Here is an 18,874-nt window from a genome sequence, read left to right on the forward strand (position 1 = left end):
CTGTCTTTCGGTGCTACACCTCTGAAGATGCCAGTCACAGCTGCTGGCGAAACGTCAGGAACTACAATGCCAAGACCACGGCAATACAGCCCGGAAAACCCACAACAACCATCAATAACAACATACTTTGTAAACTGCTCTGAATGGATATTAAGTTGTCGTGAAGGGCTGTATATAAATCAAATGTTTTATTTATGTCATTTATAGTCAGCCTTTCTCACTGAGACTCAAGGCGGATTACAGTGTGAGATTAGTACAGTCAATATCAAGAACATTTCCATAGGATATGCCATAGGCAATTATTAGTTTTATATCAGAATTTGATTTGTGAAAGTTGTACTGGTTTATAAAAGGTTTATTGTTTTGTATTAGTTTTATACAACTATTCAATTTGAAACGTTTTATAACTTTGTATAGAAAAAAATCATGTTTATATGTAGAAAGGTGTATAAAAAATAAAGATCTATTTTCTGCAAAAAAAAAATATATCTATTTTCTTGAAAGCCAGAAAAAAAAGGGGGGGAGGCTTCGGACAACAGGGAGAAAACTCGCCCCTGCTCGGATCTGCTACTTGCGGGGACGTTGCGGGCGAGATCCTAAACAGCGTTATGCCAGTCTAAGGCAACGGGCTGTTCAGGATTTCACCGTCAAAGCAAACCCAGGAGATTCCATGACCGCCCGCCTCTTCACGTGCTTGGGGCCAACCCGAGACTTTGTTCCCGCCAAAGTCGGGCTCTGCCGCTGCCCGCATTTACAGGGCAATTCTAAGTAGAGTTACCCCAGTCTAAGCTCTTTGACTTCAACGGCCTTAGACCGGCATAACTCTTTTTAGGATTGCACTGTTAATTTCGCCTTGAGGGGGCGCCCGCGCGCCTCCTTTTCGCCCGGCGCCCTGATTGGCGCGTCTCGCGCGGCGGCGGAGGGGGCGTGGCCGCTGGAGCTTCCGACTGCGGTTGGGCCTGGGGCCTTGTGACGCACGCGCAGTCTGGTTTTTTGCCCGCCGGCGAGCCCCTGCGGCGAATGGGTGAGGCCGCCGGACCGTTGAAGGGAGGCGGAGGCTGCGAGGCGGTTGGGCCGCCGCTTCCCTCGCCCGGCGCCGGGTGACAGCGGGCGGGCGGGCGGACGGAGCGGGCGGCGAGAGCGGGCGGCGCCCTGGGTAAGTCGCCCCTGCAGCCCTGCCCCGCGTCGCCCTTTCGCCGGAGCCGGGAGCGAGCTGGGCGAATATCACCGGCAAGGCGCGTTTGCGCAGCGCCTGCGGGGAAGCGGCGCGTTCTTGAGTCCGGCGCGGAAGGATACGCCCCCCCCCCCGCCGCCGCCTTACGGCGCTGGGCCGGGAGGGGCGTCTCCGGAGGGCCGCGCCCGTTTGGGTTTGGGCGCCTTTCCGCGAGGGGCCTCGGGGCGAGGGGGCGGGGCCTGTGTGGTTTGCTGCGCTGTGTCCCGCAAAACAACAGCCCTGTGAGGTCGGGGAGCCTGGCACTCGTGAGCTTCTCCGGGAAGGGGGGTTTGAAACAGGGTCTGCCTACCAGCTGCGCCTCTTTAGGGCTCTTGTTTTTCATAACAGTAAGTTGCCTTTTTATTTATTTTTATTTATTGGTTTCATAGAATCACAAGGTTGGAAGGGGTCTCTAGGGCCATCTAGTCCTACCCCCTGCAAAATGCAGGAAATTCGCCAATACCACCCCTCCCTACACACACCCAGTGACTGATCCCTGTTCCGTGCCCAGATAATGGCAAAACTCCATCTGGATCTTAGCCAAACTGGCCTCGGCACCGTGGTCAAGTCATTTGGCTGCGGATCAGCACTCTGCTGGTTCGAATCCCACTCCTGCCATGAGCTCAGTAGGTGGCCTTGGGTCCTCCATTCTTCTCTGGCAAAGTTCCCCAGCTGTATTGTGGGGCTAATAACAACACTAACTTGTACACCACTCTGGGCAAGGCACTAATCTGTCTAGAAAAACGGTAGATAAATGCAATTATTATTATCATTATCATCAGTTACGATCTGCCTTTCTCACTGAGACTCAAAGGGGCCTGGTTGTCTGTTTGTAATGGTTGTCTTATCCTGACTTTTTTTTGTGGTCACGAATGATGTTTCTTGTATGGTATGAAAAACAGGCATCTTTGTTGCCAAGAATGGCCCTTGTTTATAGTGCAGCCATGTAGAGTTGCACCCAAGTCCGCAGTCCATTGAAGTCAGTGAGTTTAGAAGGGCCTAACTCTGCTTGGAATTTCATTCTTAATTGACCTCTCTCTTCTTTGCTCTGCTGATGCTGCAAAAAGTAAGGACTATCACATTTTAAACAAAGAGTATCAAGGGGGGCGGGAAGTGTTATGGTCAGATGGCTGACATTTGGGAGAATTTTGGTGAATATTGGTGCTTACCAGCATATGTCAGTGGAGCCTCATGGCACAGAGTGGTAAACTGCAGTACTGCAGCCCAAGGTCTGCTCACGACCTGATTTCGATCCCGGCAGAAGCTGGGTTCAGGTTGCCGGCTCAAGGTTGACTCAGCCTTCCATCCTTCTGAGGTTGGTAAAATGAGTACCCAGTTTCCTGGGGGTAAAGTGTAGATGACTGGGGAAGGCAATGGCAAATCACCCCATAATAAAAAGTCTGCCAAGAAAATGTCATGATGTGACATCCCTCCCCCCCCCCCCATAGGTCAGTAATGACTCCATGCTTGCACAGGGCAGGGTCCTTTACCTACCAGCATATGTCAGGCAAGTAGAAGTATAACCAGTGGGAAATTTGGCCAGTTCCCAAGCTTGACATATGTATTCTGGTGAATGCTTGCAACACCTATTTTCCTTAGTATGTATCTCAGTGTTTGTGGATGTCTAAACTCATCTGAGATTGTATTGTCGAAGGCTTTCACGGCCGGAGAACGATGGTTGTTGGGGGTTTTCCGGGCTGTATTGCCGTGGTCTTGGCATTGTAGTTCCTGACGTTTCGCCAGCAGCTGTGGCTGGCATCTTCAGAGGTGTAGCACCAAAAGACAGAGATCTCTCAGTGTCTGAGAGATCTCTGAGACACTGAGAGATCTCTGTCTTTTGGTGCTACACCTCTGAAGATGCCAGCCACAGCTGCTGGCGAAACGTCAGGAACTACAATGCCAAGACCACGGCAATACAGCCCGGAAAACCCCCAACAACCATCATCTGAGATTACTGATATTCACATAAGTGTTCCCTTAATTTTGTACTCTTGCTGAAAGATATCAAACACAGTAGTCATAAGTCACTCCACTGCGATGATCCAAAGATATCAAATCTGACCGACTCGTTATCATTAGTTATGTCAGGTGTTATCCTATTCCCATCTTGATTAAATAAATATTTGGCATTCATGAAGCACTTGAAGTGCTCAGAGTGCTGTTTGCACATGTTGTCAGAAATCCTTACATCTGACAGATTGCAACTCTCTACAAACCCCTTGAAACCCTCTGACTTTGCATCCAAGTGGTTCCCTTTCTTGGATCATCTAGCCAAAAATGAGTTCTTAGCATCACAGCTGCCCTTTCAGGCAATCATAAATCCAGAAGTGTGAGTGATCAAGAGGCCATTGTGGTACTGGAGTAGTTATGTTATCTTGTCCATGAGATGTAGTTCAACAATCATCCTTGCTTGTATGTTCGCAGATTAGGTAAAGTGTGTCAGCTAAGGTATATGTATTAGAAATCTCCTCTTATGTCCCAATTGTATATACAGAACTCGTTTTGTGTATTGTTATATGATATATCCTCTTACAGTTGATGTTGTTATGACTTATTGTTAATAAACTTTTAAAACTGAAAAAAAAGAAAAGAAAAGAAATCCTTACAACAGTCTATTAAGGCAGCTTAATATTGCCCCCCCCCCTTTACAGTTGCAGGCAAAATAGTCTTTAGTTTGACAGAAGACACTAGCCGAGTTTGCTGAAAGCCAAAGTTCATAAAATCAATTTGTATTACCTCTGTTTTCTTTGTACGTGTGTAATGTGGTGTGTAAATAACCCTCATGCTCTATGATAGTTGGTATCACGTTGAGGGTGAGGTGCTTTTATCCACCTTCACTTCGGATTGGAGTTTTGTGTGCCTTGGCGATACCTTGCTCTCTGCTTGGCAACAGTATGGTACTCATGTTTTCCTTGGAGTAATTAAACTAGCTTATTTCTCACTCGCATCATTGATCCTTTCTGAGGGTGTTAGGAAGGATTCAAGCATTACCTGGTGGTATATTTGGACAACACAGACTTGGAAAACTATTACAAGGCAAACTATTGCAAGGCATATATTAGATTCTCCCCCCATCCCCAGTAATACTGCTACTATACTAATTTCTTTACAGCAATAAATAGTAAAAAAGTTTGCTTCTAGATGTGTTTGATGCTGTTACTGTGACACAGGTGCAGTCATAAGATCACGGTTTACATGGTTAAAAAAATTACATGGGTAATGTTAAGTCATTGGGCTAGTGCAGAAAAATAAATAACTGCTTTCCAGTATGCTTTCAGTTTCATGCCTGGCTGCTTCTTAGAGATCTGGCACTCCCCTCTGTTGCTGTGTGCTGGGTCTTGTTTTTGATAGAACATCCGTGATTTGTGTGGAGTTTCCAGAACTGGAGATGGCATCACCTTGGTTTAGTTCTATGCCTCCAGTTCCACTTGGAAATTTTGGAGGTGATGGTTCTTGCTGTGCTGTGTGTACTGCTTGGGATGTAGTTTATGTTCTTCTCGGCAATACATTTTGTTCAGTGGGGTGCTTGGATCCATCATGGTGGACAGGGCAGAATGCAGGCAGCATTGTCAAGGCAGGTGGCCACCGAATAATCTTGTCTGCTTTTAAATGGTGCGGCAGTTTCTGGTAGAAAATATTGGTTAGTTGTTCAGTCTCTCTTGCCATTCAGAACTTATTTTTATAGGATGTGCTTTGTGAATATTTTACAGGGAATAATCTCCCCGATACTCTCCTCCTAATATGGAAGCTATTTGAATATTTTCATATTAAAAAATCTGGCACGTTCGTATCAGTTTAATAGTTGCCTGTAGGATTTTAACAATGGAATTGCGTTTTGTGAAAATTTAACACACACGTACAAACATACACAAATGCAGTGTAAATTAATTTCCCAAGCGAGAGAGTAATTCCTGTACCTTGTGGTAGGTAGTTCTTTAAAAGAATAAGCTTGTAAAATAATTTTTAAAATCAAAGTACTTAAGCTAAAATCCTATTGAACAGTGTCTGGGAATATCACTCTTTAACTAATGGGGAAAAACTGTCTGAACTTCTAACAAAAGCCATGTAGTCCTCTTCAGCGTTATACTGTATTTACATAAGGGCTGATAACTTAATGGTAATTGAAACTTTAATATTTTTTAAAAGTGTGTGACGCCTAGAAAGCTTTAAGCATTTAATTTAAACAAAGACAGTGCTCTGAACTTCTGATAGCTGAGGCATGTTTCACTCACACACCCACTTTTACAGTGTGTAAAAGTGACACATCCTCAGAGGAGTTCATCTTGCCTGTTTTTGAGCTCTAGATATGTCTCCTGAAAGAAAGGAGTGAGAGCCCAGAGATGCAAAAGGCATCCTCGTCTGTAGAATACTTAGGGGGTCACTGGAGCCGTTTATCGATTTCTCGTGTGGCACACTAACAGTTTTTCATAGCATACAGTCCGTGTTACTGACCTAGAGGGTGGCCAAAGTGGTACAAAGTGGCCCTTGCAGTTGTTGTGGAGTCAGGCTCTATTGGGATAGTTGGAGCAGAAATGCATTTTTAAAGACTGCCCTTTGTACCTGGAGGCCTGCTATGTGATTACAACCCAGAGAGATTACTAGTCTTGGAGGCACTAGGAGTGTTTGCACAATGAGCCTGGTTGGTTTAGAAGGCTATTTTTTGTGTGTGAGCACCACCCAGAGATTGTACTTGCAGTGAAAAGAATACCTGTATCTCCCCTCACCCTGTGAAGTGGACTTAACTACTTGTAGAGATTACCTCTAGCAAAATCAGAAATGGTGGGTAATTTTTTTACTTTAATGGGGGTTCCTATAAGATCGAGTCATGCAACATACAAATAGTGGCAGGTTAGAATTAAGCATGCATTGTTTTATTAGGTAACATTTCACTGGTATCAGAAAATAGGACACATTTTTGCAGGGATTTTGTCTCTTCATTTAGTCCTAATTTGGGGGGTTCCATCAGATGACTTTGTTAATACATAACAACTGAAACTCCAGAAAGGTTTTCTGTTTGTTAACATTGAGGCTACTGTGTAGTTATAATAAACCGGTCTTTCCTTACGATCAGTTATATTTAAATCCTGCCCTTCTTTCATGAGACTCTGAGTAGTGAACATGTTCCTTCCCATCCTTTCAGCAACCCTGTGTGCCAGGCTGAGTTGAGAGATGCATATTGGCCCAAGGATCTTTCTTGCTGAATATCTGAACACAGATTTCTGTTGCCCAAGTAGATGCAGTCGACTGCTCTATGCTGGCTCTCTTGTGCCTTGTTGGGAATGTCTGGCAAGGTAGTTTGGTGTAGTGGTTAAGAGCAGCAAGACTCTAATCTGGAGAGCCAGGTTTGATTCCCCACTCCTCCCCTTGAAGCCAGCTGGGTGACCTTGGGCTAGTCACGGCTCTCTAGAGCTCTCTCAGCCCCACCCACCTCAAAGAGTGTTTTGTTGTGGGGATAATAATGACATGCTTTGTAAACCGCTCTAAGTGGGCATTAAGTTGTCCTAAAGGGCAGTATATAAATCGAATGTTGTTGTTATTCCCTCATCTGAACCAGAATTCTTGTTCTGTTTGCTGCAAGTAAAAAAGTTGTTTTGGTAGCGCTGTGTGATTTTCGACATTCTTTCTGCCGCTAACTTATCCTTTTAGCTTGTACTGGTTATTTCATTGCTGGCTACACTTGTCTTGGATTTCTTGCTTATTAATAGTATTAAGTCCCACAAGTAATCCTACTTTGAATCTTTCTGTTATAGGTCAAAATGCAGGAAGCAGATCTGGTTGCAAAAATGCTTCGAGCTGTTCTCCAGTCCCATAAAAACGGAGTCCCCTTTTCTCGTTTGCAAGTAGAATATAAATCTTTAACTGGAGACTGGATTCCTTTTAAACTGCTGGGGCACCCTTCTTTGGAAGTCTACCTGGAAAGCATTCCTGGAGTTGTCAGGATTGAAATGGGTAGAACCGGTGAGGTAAGCAAACTACCTTTTTATAATTGGTGTTTGTGTTGTGGGTGTTGATGCAACAGCTATAAATGTAAACTCTCTAGGATTTAAGGCAGCTGTTCTTAACATAATAGACAAATGCTACCAGTTGATGGCTATGTAGGTATGTTAACTGGTCTTGAACTGCTTAGGCTTATATTTAGAATCTCTACCTCTTTGGACCTGGACCTGTTTTAAGACCTAGTTTGTAGTATGGAGCCCATTCTCACCCACCCCATTAAGAATAGATCTTTTTTACCACCTGTCATGTTAATTTTTTTTAAGGCAGTGGTGCTCTGGTTCAACCCATCTTAGGTCAATGTGTGGTTCAAACTGACAATTATAACAAACAAGTAAACCCAAACTCCAAATGACTCCTAGTCCCCTTGTCTGTTGTTGAAGGGTAACCTACAGATACCTTTCAGGCAATCTGTGCCTCTGCACTTCCTGTAAGCTTTATCTCCTTTAGAAAATGCTGATGTTTTTCATGCTTGTTGCCCTTGCTATTCAGGTTCTTTTTCATTGTCTCCAGCCAATGCTCATTTCCCCTCCCTTGCATTTGGTTTTCTCTCTTCACTTGTTATGCATGTAAGCCATTGAACTAGCATATAGCTGTGTTGAACCTATGCATGAAATTTGCTGGTGCAGTCAACGTCTTTATGGTGCCCTCCCATAGAATTTGGTCACAGCACCAATTCTTCTTCTGGAGTAGCTTTGAAAGGTATCACCTTTCCCATCTTTAGGAAGGCATGTAAGACCGTTCTCTTTCATGAGGCCTTTTGTCAAGGCTGCTGTTGGAGAGAGGCCTATAGAGACGAATGATTTTAGCATTGGTTGACTGTATGCAGTGATGGTTGGTTTTGTTGCATGTCTCTGTCATATTAACGTTAGCTAACAAGATGCCAATCACTGGGGAATGGTAGAATATAAGTATTTGAATAAGTAGAAACACAAAACTACTGTTGAACAAAGAGGACCTGAGGTTGCTTTCATGGGCTCTTGTTGCCTCTGCAAACCTGGGGGTAAAAAATGCCATTGTCTATTACTTGAAAATATGGGGTAGAAATGAGGTCGTTGTCTTCTTCTTTCATGAGTAGATCGTTTGTCATGCTGTGGCATGCCAGGAAACCCAAAGGATTGCTCAGCTTGTCGCCCGCCAAAGAACCTCCAAAAAAAACGTAGGAAGGCAAGTGAATTGCAGGATGAGGCTGAAAAGAACGGCTCCGCTCACCTTAGTAGGTAAGCTTGTCTGCTGGAAAATGCCACACGAGTACATGCTGAATTAATCAACTTTGCACTAATCACTGATGGAGCTTATCTATTGTAGTAATTCTGCCGACTGAATGAACTGTAAATACGCTGCAGTGGCTCATGTTGCAGAGCAATCTAGTATTACGGCTGTGCATACGATCGCCATGTTTACCGGAAAGGAGGGCCAGGGTCTCCCCCCGCCACCCCCACATGCCATAGAGAAGAAGGAACCACCTTTAGTTCACATATAAATTGCAGTGTGGTTCAGTGGTTAGAGTGCTGGACTAGGATCTGGGAGACTCAGTTTTGAATCCCTGCTCTGCCACAGTAGCTTGCGGAGTGACCTTGGTCCAGTCACATACTCTTAGCCTAACCTGCCCCCAGAGTTGTCAGGATAAAATGGAGGACAGGACAATGGTGTAAGCCACTTTGGGTAGAGTGGTGGGGCATAAATGAAGTAAACAGTAATATATACAAGTTCTAACAATTTTTAAAGGAATTATATTGCGTTCAGGTCATTTTCCTTTGGGGTAAATAGGGTCACCAAGCCCAAGGAAGCAAATAGAGGCAGGACAGCACAACAGAATGTGCCTGTATTGACTCCATTACAGACCCTGTAAGTTAGGCTGCTGTTAAACCGAGGGGGGGGGGGGGTTACCTAGTTTGCTGATTATATTTCTGAAAGGCCTGTTGACTGTAAAATAAATTAAATGTTTGAAAATGCACACAAGAAATAAGCGTGCATTTTTATATATTTAAAAATGCTGATTTCTTGTGTGCATTTTCAAACAGCCTAAGCTGAGCAAGGATTTTAAATCTCCCTATGTAGGAAATAATATACGCTGCCTCAAAATGCTAGCTAGTTGCAATTTGCCTTATCTTCGTGGTGCTATTAAGAAAGTCTGTTGAAATGCATAAGCACACTGAAGATGAGACAGGCTTCTTCCCCCTCCGCCGCCCCCCACCCCACGCGTCACTTTTTGCTGTATTGCAGGCAAGCCAAAGTGCACTCTGAGAAAGCCTGGATTCGTGAGTCCCTCAGAAGAAAGCAAGAGGCCTCTGCTCCCACAGTTACAAAGCAGGGGGAGCCATGCAGTCGTTCGCCCTAGTGTGGGCACTGCACCGTACCCCCTGGCTCCAGCATTCGGAAGTGGTGAACCAAGAGAAGTCTTAATACAGGGACGCATGATGGTGATGAACAGGTTAGAGATTGGTTAAGAAATTTGCTGATAAACTGGATGATACAGCAGCGTTATACAACTGCAGGTTTGGGGGTGGGGGCCGGGGGTAGAGAAACTGTCCTCTAGTTGTATTGAGAAATGTGCTGAAATTCTTTTCACTTTCCTCAGTGCAAAGTTAAAGTGCTTTTAAGCTATTTGAGCAATGAAAGCTGCTTTTCCTTTTTGGCATCCACTCTTTTTTTATATACATTTTAATAAGTGATGCTGGAGAGAAATATTCTCTCTTGCGTTAATGAGTTACTGCCTAAAGGTACTAAGAGAACCACATCTTAGCTCTGCAGTGTGTACACAGATCTTTTAAAGGGGTGGAAAATATAAATGGAAAAACTATTTCTTATGCCTAAAAAATGAGAGAATAGTGGTAGTTCATACAGTTTCACTCATGCATATATTGTAATAAATAATGTTTCTGAACTATGTCTGAAGCAGGTAAAAGACACAGCTGCTTTGGTCCATAGCAAATCCCCCCGTCCCCCACACACATACCAAAAACTCATGCAGTACCTTTGATTATGATCTGAGTTCTCAGAAATCTTTATCAGGCTAGATATTAAAGGGTGTAGAATCTTTCAGGCTATGATCTTATATTCTTGTGACTGCATCCTGCATAGAAAGCTTTGCTAATTCCAGGAGATGGCAAGGTGTGGCGAATATTAAGTTGCACCCCTAGTTTTTTGGGAAGAAGCAGCAAAAATAAGATGCTGTCCCAATTTTGGGGGGGGGGGGGAACTAGCTAATTACTGTGTTTTGAGTTGAGTTGCGCCCATGTTTTCTTCCTTGTCCGCAGAAGACCAGGGGTGCAACTTGATACTAGCAAAGTTTTCTCTTCAAGATGCAGGCTGAGGCCTTAAAAATAATGACCTGAAAGATCGCCCTTGCCACGGTCGCAGGCACGCGTCTGTGAGTGCACACTTAAAAAAAACAAAAAACCAGCCTGGTGAAGAATTCTGGAGAACTCCAGTCTTGCACACTGTGTTGCGTTGTTCTGACTAGCCTTGCTAAAAGTGTTGCGTGCGTTTTATAGCTGAAGATTTCTCTTTAAAACCAAGTGAACAAGATGCTCAATTGAGAGTATTCAGATTTTTTACATTAAAATAATGCATCTGGGGGCTCATAGTCTTCCTTCTCTCCATTTAGCAGTGCTTGTAAAGACCCAGGTGTCAGCCAGGTGACAAAGCTGCTTTTGAGTGTCAGTTCCTATTACTGTCAGTGAGAAAGCTAGTAAAATGCACTCGTAAAATGGAGCCTAGATAGGGTTAGGATGCTTATAACATTTTAAAGTCTTTTTTATAAAATTGGAATACTATATTTTCCATCTTTTTAAAACAGTTTGAACACACAGTCAGCATGAAAGCAGATGAAAGGTTGATGTTGCAGTTCTGTTTATACTCCAGGCCTCTAGACACCCTATGACTGAGGTCCAAGTTGGCAAGCTCAGCTGCTGCACCATCACTTCTCTTCATGTATTGTTTGTTGCTGTTCTGGGTCATCAAATCATGATGCAAGTAATGGCCTTGCTGGGCCATTGCTGCGGGCAGGCTAAGCCCCTTGGAATAGTGCCGATTGCCTCGATAATCCTCCTGTTGTGCTTCTGTGGCTTGTTATAATTGAGCATTGACTCGAAATAGGAGTGGGTGCCACCAGGGAGAGCAACATGCAGACCAAAAAGTGTTATAATTTTCCTGGGAAACAGTTTTAAGAGTAGGGGAACCAGCATAGGAAAATGCCTTTTTTTGCATGGCATTGAGTGGAATAGTGAGATCTCTTAAATGAGAGCAAAACACCCTTCTGGATTCTCTGTATGTGAGTGCAAGAGTAATGGCAGTAGGGAGGGAAACTGAATAGGGACCGGAAATAGCGAAGGGTGGCACTTCTCTTCTTGACTAACATGCCCCAATGTCTGTTTTCTGTTTTTTCCAGCTAGGCACAACCTAGCTGTCAATCTGTTTTTTTAACAGACTGAATTGTTAGACCAGACTCTCCCCATTTTAGATGGGGGAGAATAACTGTTTAATGTTCTCAGAAAAATTATCTCCGTACATAGCAAATAAGTGCACCAGAAATATTATAGTCGCCGCCATGCTTCCCTTCTGCCCCCATGGGTTCTTTTATATAAGGGAACATTTTAAAATGGTATTCTCTCCACCCCCATCTGCACCTAGACCTGGATGGCCCAGCCTAGCCTGATCCTGTTAGGTCTCCACTGCTAAGGAGGGTTGGCTGGGGTTCATACTTGGGTGAGGGACCGATAAGGCCGATCAGGGTTGCTGTGCAAACAATGGCAAATCATCTCTTTCCTTGAAAACCCCGAGGGGTCCCCTCCCCAGTCGGGTGTGTCTTGACAGCACTTAACAATCACCCAGCTGCAGTCTGAAGTACTGAGCGCGTCTCATTCTGCCACATGTATAGAGTCAGCCGTGAGTTGCATAAAGGCAGCTATGAAAACCGAAAGCAGGAGCCTCGTCTCTCCCCCCTACCTTTATTATAGCCGATTGCTTATTGGTAAAATGGTAAAATGTTCTCTTAAATACTCTCATGAAATATGATCTCTAGAAGGCATGTTGTGAGGTACTGGGCATAGCCAAGCCCTTCATTCTGTCTTAAACATCTCCCACTGAAGTGAGTTTGTGAAGAAATGAGCCAATCAAAATTGATGGGAGTTATGTTAGCTCTTGTTCATTGCTTCCACTGTGATGGCATATACAAAAAGGTAAAAATATGACAGAAGCCAGGTACGCAGTCTACAGTTCTGTCAAATTACTTTTCTAACTTCTGCAGCTTTTTGATCTTTATGTTAAGGACCTGTGCTTCCATAACTGTTCTGTATGTGATAAAAATGTTGTGTCAAATTAACATAAGTTTTGAAAGAGAGGAATTGTGGCAGTTAGTAAGCTCACTATTCTGATTTGTGAAAGCCATGAATCGTTGGTGCTTCCACATGACATATTGTTAAAAATATTTTCTTACAGACATGCAGTTTACTTTCAGTCACACAGTGAAGATCCTTGTAGTGTGGTGGCAGCTGCTGCTGACAGCATTTTTTAACAAATCTGCTCAGCCAATCTGTTCTCCAGTGGCCGATAAGAAGGCCTTCTGGGCAAAAGCCCCACCTGGCCCCGCCCATTTTCTAAAAAACAATTGGTGGGTACCAGGATAGGTGCCAGTGAGTGCCATGGCATTCATGAATGCTGCGTTGGGGATCCTTCATCTTGAACATATTTGGCTTGTAACTCAGGAGTTCATCACTTCTTTTTCTCTTTCTTTTTTCTTTTGTTTAAAGACCTGATAAAAGATTTGTACTTCCTCCACGATTTCAGAAAGAACTTCAGGTTCATCTATCAAGAAACCTGCCTTACAACTCACAAGGTATGTTGTACCGGCAGAGCACCATGCAACAATCACTTGCGGTCTAAAGCAGAGGAGTTGTGTTAACACCTTAATAGGAGAAAAACCAATCCTTTCATTTGCTCACAGAATATTTTAAGTTGCATTTTTAACATTGTTTTCAAAAAAGGTCACTGGGCTTGAAGATTCTGGTGTGAACCCCTAGACTGCGGGAAGGGGAGGAGGGTGGGAGGTGTAGGTTGCCAGTGCCAGCACAACAGTGTGGCCGTGTCATAGGCTGCGCTCAATGCGTCTCTAACCCTGCAGGTTCTCCGCCTGCATTAAACTCTGGTTTAAATACCCAGTTTGTGAGAAGATCAATTGCTGGTGAACCTATTTGCACATAATGGGTATCTGGAATTAGTGTCTAAATAGGTTTCTTCACACAAGAAGGGAAGCAGAAGAAGGAGAGTGAAGGAAATACATAAACGTGGTGTGCGCACAACCTAATTTAATGATAGCTGAAAGTGATGTTTTAACGCAACCTTAGAATGTGTGCTTGCTTTGCAGAGGCTGTAAAAGAAATGAAGCAAGAAACACAAACTCTTCCAACTTGTCCTTCAAACATCGCTATAAATGAGATTCAGAAAAGAATCAAAGAGATTCTGAACAGATTCAGCAATGGAGTATCATTGTCGAAGATACCGCACCTGTACAAAGAGGTTTATAAAGAGGACTTTAATCCAGCCGTACTTCCACTTTTTGAATACTGGCCTCATGTTTGTATGGTAGGTGTTGGGTTTTTTAAATGGATATGTGTATAACAAATATTGCTGGGTAATCCAAGGTGGCAGGGGTCTCCAACGTAGTGCCCATGGGCACCATTGTGGCCCACCAATACCTTTTCTGGTGCCTGCCAAGTTGTTTTAGAAAGTGGGAGAGGCCAAGTGGGGCTTTTGCCCAGCAGGGCTTCTGATTGACTATTGAAGATCTGATTGGCTGTGCAGATTTTTTAAAAAAAACTGCTCTGGCAGAAGCTGCCTCCACAGCACAAAGATCTTCACTGCCTTTCTGAAGGTAAGTTGTAAGAGCTTTTTGTGGCTGGCTCTGCCTCCTGCAGTAGCTGTTTTGTTGCTGTGCCCACCACGCTGTGTCAGACCTTCAAGTGTGCCTCCAGGCTCAAAGAGGTTGGAAACCCCTGATCTATAGCAAGGCGCTTCTGAACTGTTTCATTTACAATCTTCAGTTTTTGGAGTCCTGGTTAGAAATGCTGATCTCACAGCCGGTACAGAAAAAGTGGGATTAGTAAATTATGATTTTGAATAGATACTGGACATTTGCATTTGTGCTGAATTTTAAAAATTTTATTTATACCCTGCCTTTCCTTCCCAGTGGGGACCTAAAGTAATCAACACCGTGCTTCTCTATTTTATCCTCACAGCACCCCTGGCCCGTGGCAGAGCAGGGATTCAAACCTGGTTCTCTCAGATCATAGTCCAACATTCTGACACACCACACTGGCTCTCGTCCTGTCCTTTAACATTCTGACTTTGCCAGAAGCATTGGTGGACTAAAATTAAATAATTCTTGTTTGCCTTAATCTTAACCTAAGGGTGTGCACTGGTAAAATTATCATTTTAATTCCTTATTGGAAAGTTGGAAAGGGCATTATTGTTTTTGTTAAATGTCAGGAGTGGTATTATCATTCCAGAAATAACAGAATTATATAGGTAGACCTGGCCTCCAGAGTTCAGCGGTTAGTCTTCCCACTAAAAAAAATGTCCCATCAAAGTTTAAAGGGCCCTGGAACCTCAGACCACTTGTGAAGAGAGAAAAATCTTCTTGATATGATTCTGGGTATTTCCAATATTGGGAGGAAAATATCAGTATCGGAGAAATACTGGGCAAGTCTTTCACAGTACTGGATATTGCCAGTTGGATACAATACAGAAAATATTGGGCGTTGTATCAGGTCAGCCAGTATCCATTTGCATTCCCCTCTCATAATCATAATGTGGTGGTTGCTTGTGTTGGGGTCTGACCTTAAATGCATGGGTATAATGCCGCAATCCTAGATGTGCTTCCAAGTATGCTTAGTTTGTAACTTGGTTGTCCTCATTATTTTCAAACGTACCTGTTCACCAGTACTCAAATATACACCAGCATGAAATGTATGAAGCTGAAGCTGATGACAGAAGGAAAGAGGAAATAAATGGCTTCGTAAAAAAAACACATGGAAAACTGCTGCTCTCGAGTGTGTGTGAGAGACCAGGTGTTCACACTCGCTTACCTTCCTTAGTAGTTCCCAGGAGGTTGCGAAACCTGTAACTGGACAGTCAAGTCTTAGCTAGTAGAATTAAAACAAGCTATCCTGCATTAATCTATATGTTTTAGCTTGGAGTTGTTTCATGTAGGGTGGTGGCTGTGTGCCTGTTTTAAAGAAGATCTTGGGAAAGCCCACCAGAGGTAAGGATTAAATGACCCCGTCCCAGGTGCTGCTTCAGCTGATTTGAAGCAAATCCCACGTTCAACAGCCTGCCAGTGCTTTGATCCATCTGTTCGTAATTCTTACTCCTCTTCTCTCCAAGGCACAGAAGGTGTGTTCTGGAGGCCATAGGGACATACTTCTCTTCCCTGCCACAAAAGCACGTCTGCCAGCGAAGAGCATCTCAAGCCAAGAAGGAAGGTCTCAGTCTACATTAATCAAAGAGCCTGCACAGAACCAAGGTGCTGCATTCAGTGGTGACTTTAAGGACAAAATAGCAGCCATCCTGTTAAACTATTCTAATGGTCTTTGGGCTAATGCGCTCCCAGAGGTGTACAAAGACACCTACAAAGCAGCGTTTCCACATGATGTTCTGAGCCATCTTGACTCGCTCTCCGATGTTTGCACTGTCGACTACATCTCAGGCAACCCGAAAAAAGCAATCCTTTATGCAAAATCAAAACAGAACGTTGAGGATCTGAATGTTACTGGTGAAATCCAAGTACATGAAGACCTAAAGAGACTGGCAGAGCAAGAGGCTTCTGCCATAATGCAGGAAACCCAAGAGCAGAATTTGGAGGATATGACTGTGCCTCCTTTAATAGTTCCAGAGGAAACATCACCATCAGTGTTGGTAGTTGAACTAGACAATACGAATGAAGTTGTAATCAGGTAAGTTAACAATTGCAGCTTCCTTTAATGTTTCTGTAGTGTGTGGAGTGATCTGTTAGAGTCTGGATGCTGCCTGCTACCAGTGACCTTGACCATAAACTTCAAGAAGCAGAAAGAGGCAGACTCTTAAATTGTAGCATTAAGTACGCTGGTAGTAAAGCCAGGACTGGAAGGAGTCCTTGCTCCCAGCCATTAAAAATTTTGCACAAGCTTTCCACTGGGACAGATGCACCCTGCCTTTTGTTACTGGTGGGTCCAAAGATCTGGTTCTAAAAGACCCAGAGGGATTTTTGCATTGAAACAGACCTGCAATACCATATTGCTAACTGCTTCTGAAACTCCTGCTGTATTGCTTTCACTTAGCACTTGGCTATATATTCTAGCTTTTGATTTTTATTGAATACAGCTGGGGTTATTGTTATGGGCTGTTTTTCAAAATCCTCTCTACTTATTTAGTAGTGTGCTGTAGATGGGCTTCTCTCTCCTCGCCCAATTACATCTAATCAACTTTCAAACTATACATAGCATCTCTAAGTTAATTTTTCTCCTAGTTAGGTTTGGTGTAGGCACTGAATTTGAAGATTCGTGTTTGATCTACAAGTGGACATGTGACGGCCCAGAAAAAAATTCTGAGGACTTCTTTCAGTTTTTACAATGGAAAAATTAGGAAATATAAGGGGAGCACTAAAAAAAATAAAGCATAGTTACTTTCTGTATTAGAATGAGCAAAATGCTTCTAAGACAAGACTCTGTTTAGTCTGACATAATTCCCATGCTGTACATTATCAATAGTAAAAAATTGGCTGTTCAAGATCGCTGAATCAAATGAACAGTAATAGGAAAGAAAGAATAGTATTAGAAAATAAGTCATAAGTATACTGTAAACACAAGATACTTTCAAGGATATGTTTCATTGTGAATAATTTTGGCAAGAATAATAAAACCAACAACTTGGGCTTTAACTATGATCAGAAGTTTCAAACAGGTTGGTGTATTCAGTGTTTCAAAGTTTAACTTGATACCTAAATATGCTGGTAGTCCTGTTGCGAATGTATGTGACACTTTATGTCCAAACTGTGCATTTCCTTTTGTTTGTTACAAAATTTGGCTTCTAAATTTTGGTGTTTACCTTTCCTGCCTCTTACACGTGTGGTAAGATTCCACAGGATGTAGCAGCTTCTATCTTGCTTCAGGTGTATTTGCAGTTTGGTTTAGTGAAAGCTAAGACATTTATACTTTTAAGTAGTTTAAATATGCAAAATAATACAATTGCATATGGTAACGAAGTTCAAGTGACACATCTCATATTAAAGCAATAAGATAAGTTTAGGTTAGATAGTGAAGTACAGGGCTTTTTTGAGCTGGAATGCAGCGGAAAGCCATTCCAGCACCTCTAGAAAATGGTCATGTGACCATTAAACTGCAAAATCCCTCCCCCCTTGCTTCAGCTGACTGCCGACAGTCAGCTGGAGCAAGGGAGGGAGTTTAGAGTTTAAAATCCGCCCCCCCCTGCTCCAGCTGATGTGGGAGTTTAAATGCCGCTTGCTTCAGCTGACGCTGGGGTTTAAATGCCCCTTTCCATGCCACTGTGGAAAGGGGCATTTTAACCCAGCTGGCTCTTCTGCTGCCTGACCAGCAGAAGAGAGAAAGGGAGGGGGCATAATGGGGGAAAGAGTCCGAATGGGCTGGAAGCAGGGAGGAGAAGAGATGGAGAATGGGTGGGTGGGTTAAGAGGGAAAGAGTGTGACAAAAGGTGGAGAAAAGGGAGAAGAGTGAAGGGGTGGAGGAAAGACAGAATGGATTGAGTAGAGGGAGGAAAAGAGGTGGAGAATGGGTGAGAGGGGTTAAGAGGTAAGGAGTAAGAGGAGATGAAGGAAAGGGAGAAACTGAATGGGTGGAGGGAAGAGAGAAGGAGAGGGGGTGTCATAGAGGAAAGACTGAATGGGCTGGGAACATGGTGAAAAAGAGATGGTTAATGGGTTAAGAGAATGGGTTAAGAGGGGAAGAGTGAAGGGGGATAACGGAGGAAAGAGATAAAATGGATTTGGGGCAAGGAGACAAAGAGTGGGTAAGGAATCAGAAAGGGTGAGTAGATTGATCAAGAAGTCAAGAGTGACAGGAGGGGTGGAGAGGGAAAGAGTGGAGGGGTGGAGGAAAGAGAGAAGGGGTGTTAAAGGGGAAAGGAGACAGGAAGTGTTGGGAGGAGGGAAGCTCCCAACCCGTTCTCCCTCTGAGGCGGAGGACATCTTGGGTTGTTCCCTTTTGCCCAATCAGGGAGGCAGGAAGTCAAAAAAATAGCTCTTCCTCTTCCTCTTGGAGCCTAGGAACGCCCCCTTGTCCCAGTTCTTTCCTGCCTCCAGGGAGAGCAGTTGTGGCTACAGTTTTCTCTGTCAGCCCACAGTCCTGTCTTTTTTTGTCTTCTTTGTCCTAGCTCTAGTTTTTTCCTTCCCTCTTCCTCTCTTATTCTTCTCTACTCTACCTTTCTTATCTCTATTCCTCCCCCCTTCTTCAACTCTTTTTTTCTCTGGGCCCAAGTCTATCAAGACGATGGAGTCCAGGGACTCTGAAGATAGCTTTATGGAGGGTGAGGAGGGAAGCTCACCAACGGCCGCATCGGTGGCAGAATCGGCTGCTGTACCCAGTACCATCTTGCCGCCCAGGCTTGAACGGCATCCCGGCACCTTTCCGGCTACAAAGCCGCGTACTTCTTCAA

At 43.8% G+C, this 18,874-nt stretch overlaps 1 protein-coding gene across 3 annotated transcripts in view; it reads left to right on the forward strand.

Annotated features, from left to right (window-relative positions):
* The first annotated feature begins 966 nt into the window (after window positions 1–966).
* TDRD7 (tudor domain containing 7) overlaps window positions 967–18,874 on the forward strand; it is a 48,464-nt gene continuing 30,556 nt past the window's right edge. For 2 of the 3 annotated variants that reach the window (XM_054986672.1, XM_054986674.1), the window contains exons 1-7: window positions 967–1,156; window positions 6,964–7,176; window positions 8,286–8,427; window positions 9,434–9,641; window positions 12,961–13,046; window positions 13,575–13,792; window positions 15,593–16,161. In XM_054986672.1, the coding sequence (XP_054842647.1) occupies window positions 6,970–7,176; window positions 8,286–8,427; window positions 9,434–9,641; window positions 12,961–13,046; window positions 13,575–13,792; window positions 15,593–16,161 (1,430 nt within the window). In that variant the 5' untranslated portion in view covers window positions 967–1,156; window positions 6,964–6,969. Of the gene's footprint in view, window positions 1,157–1,540; window positions 1,561–6,963; window positions 7,177–8,285; window positions 8,428–9,433; window positions 9,642–12,960; window positions 13,047–13,574; window positions 13,793–15,592; window positions 16,162–18,874 lie in introns of those variants that run through there. The other variant, XM_054986673.1, reaches the window with a different exon arrangement.

Source organism: Eublepharis macularius, chromosome 8 (genome assembly GCF_028583425.1).
Source record: "Eublepharis macularius isolate TG4126 chromosome 8, MPM_Emac_v1.0, whole genome shotgun sequence".
Taxonomy (NCBI): Eukaryota; Metazoa; Chordata; class Lepidosauria; order Squamata; family Eublepharidae; genus Eublepharis; species Eublepharis macularius.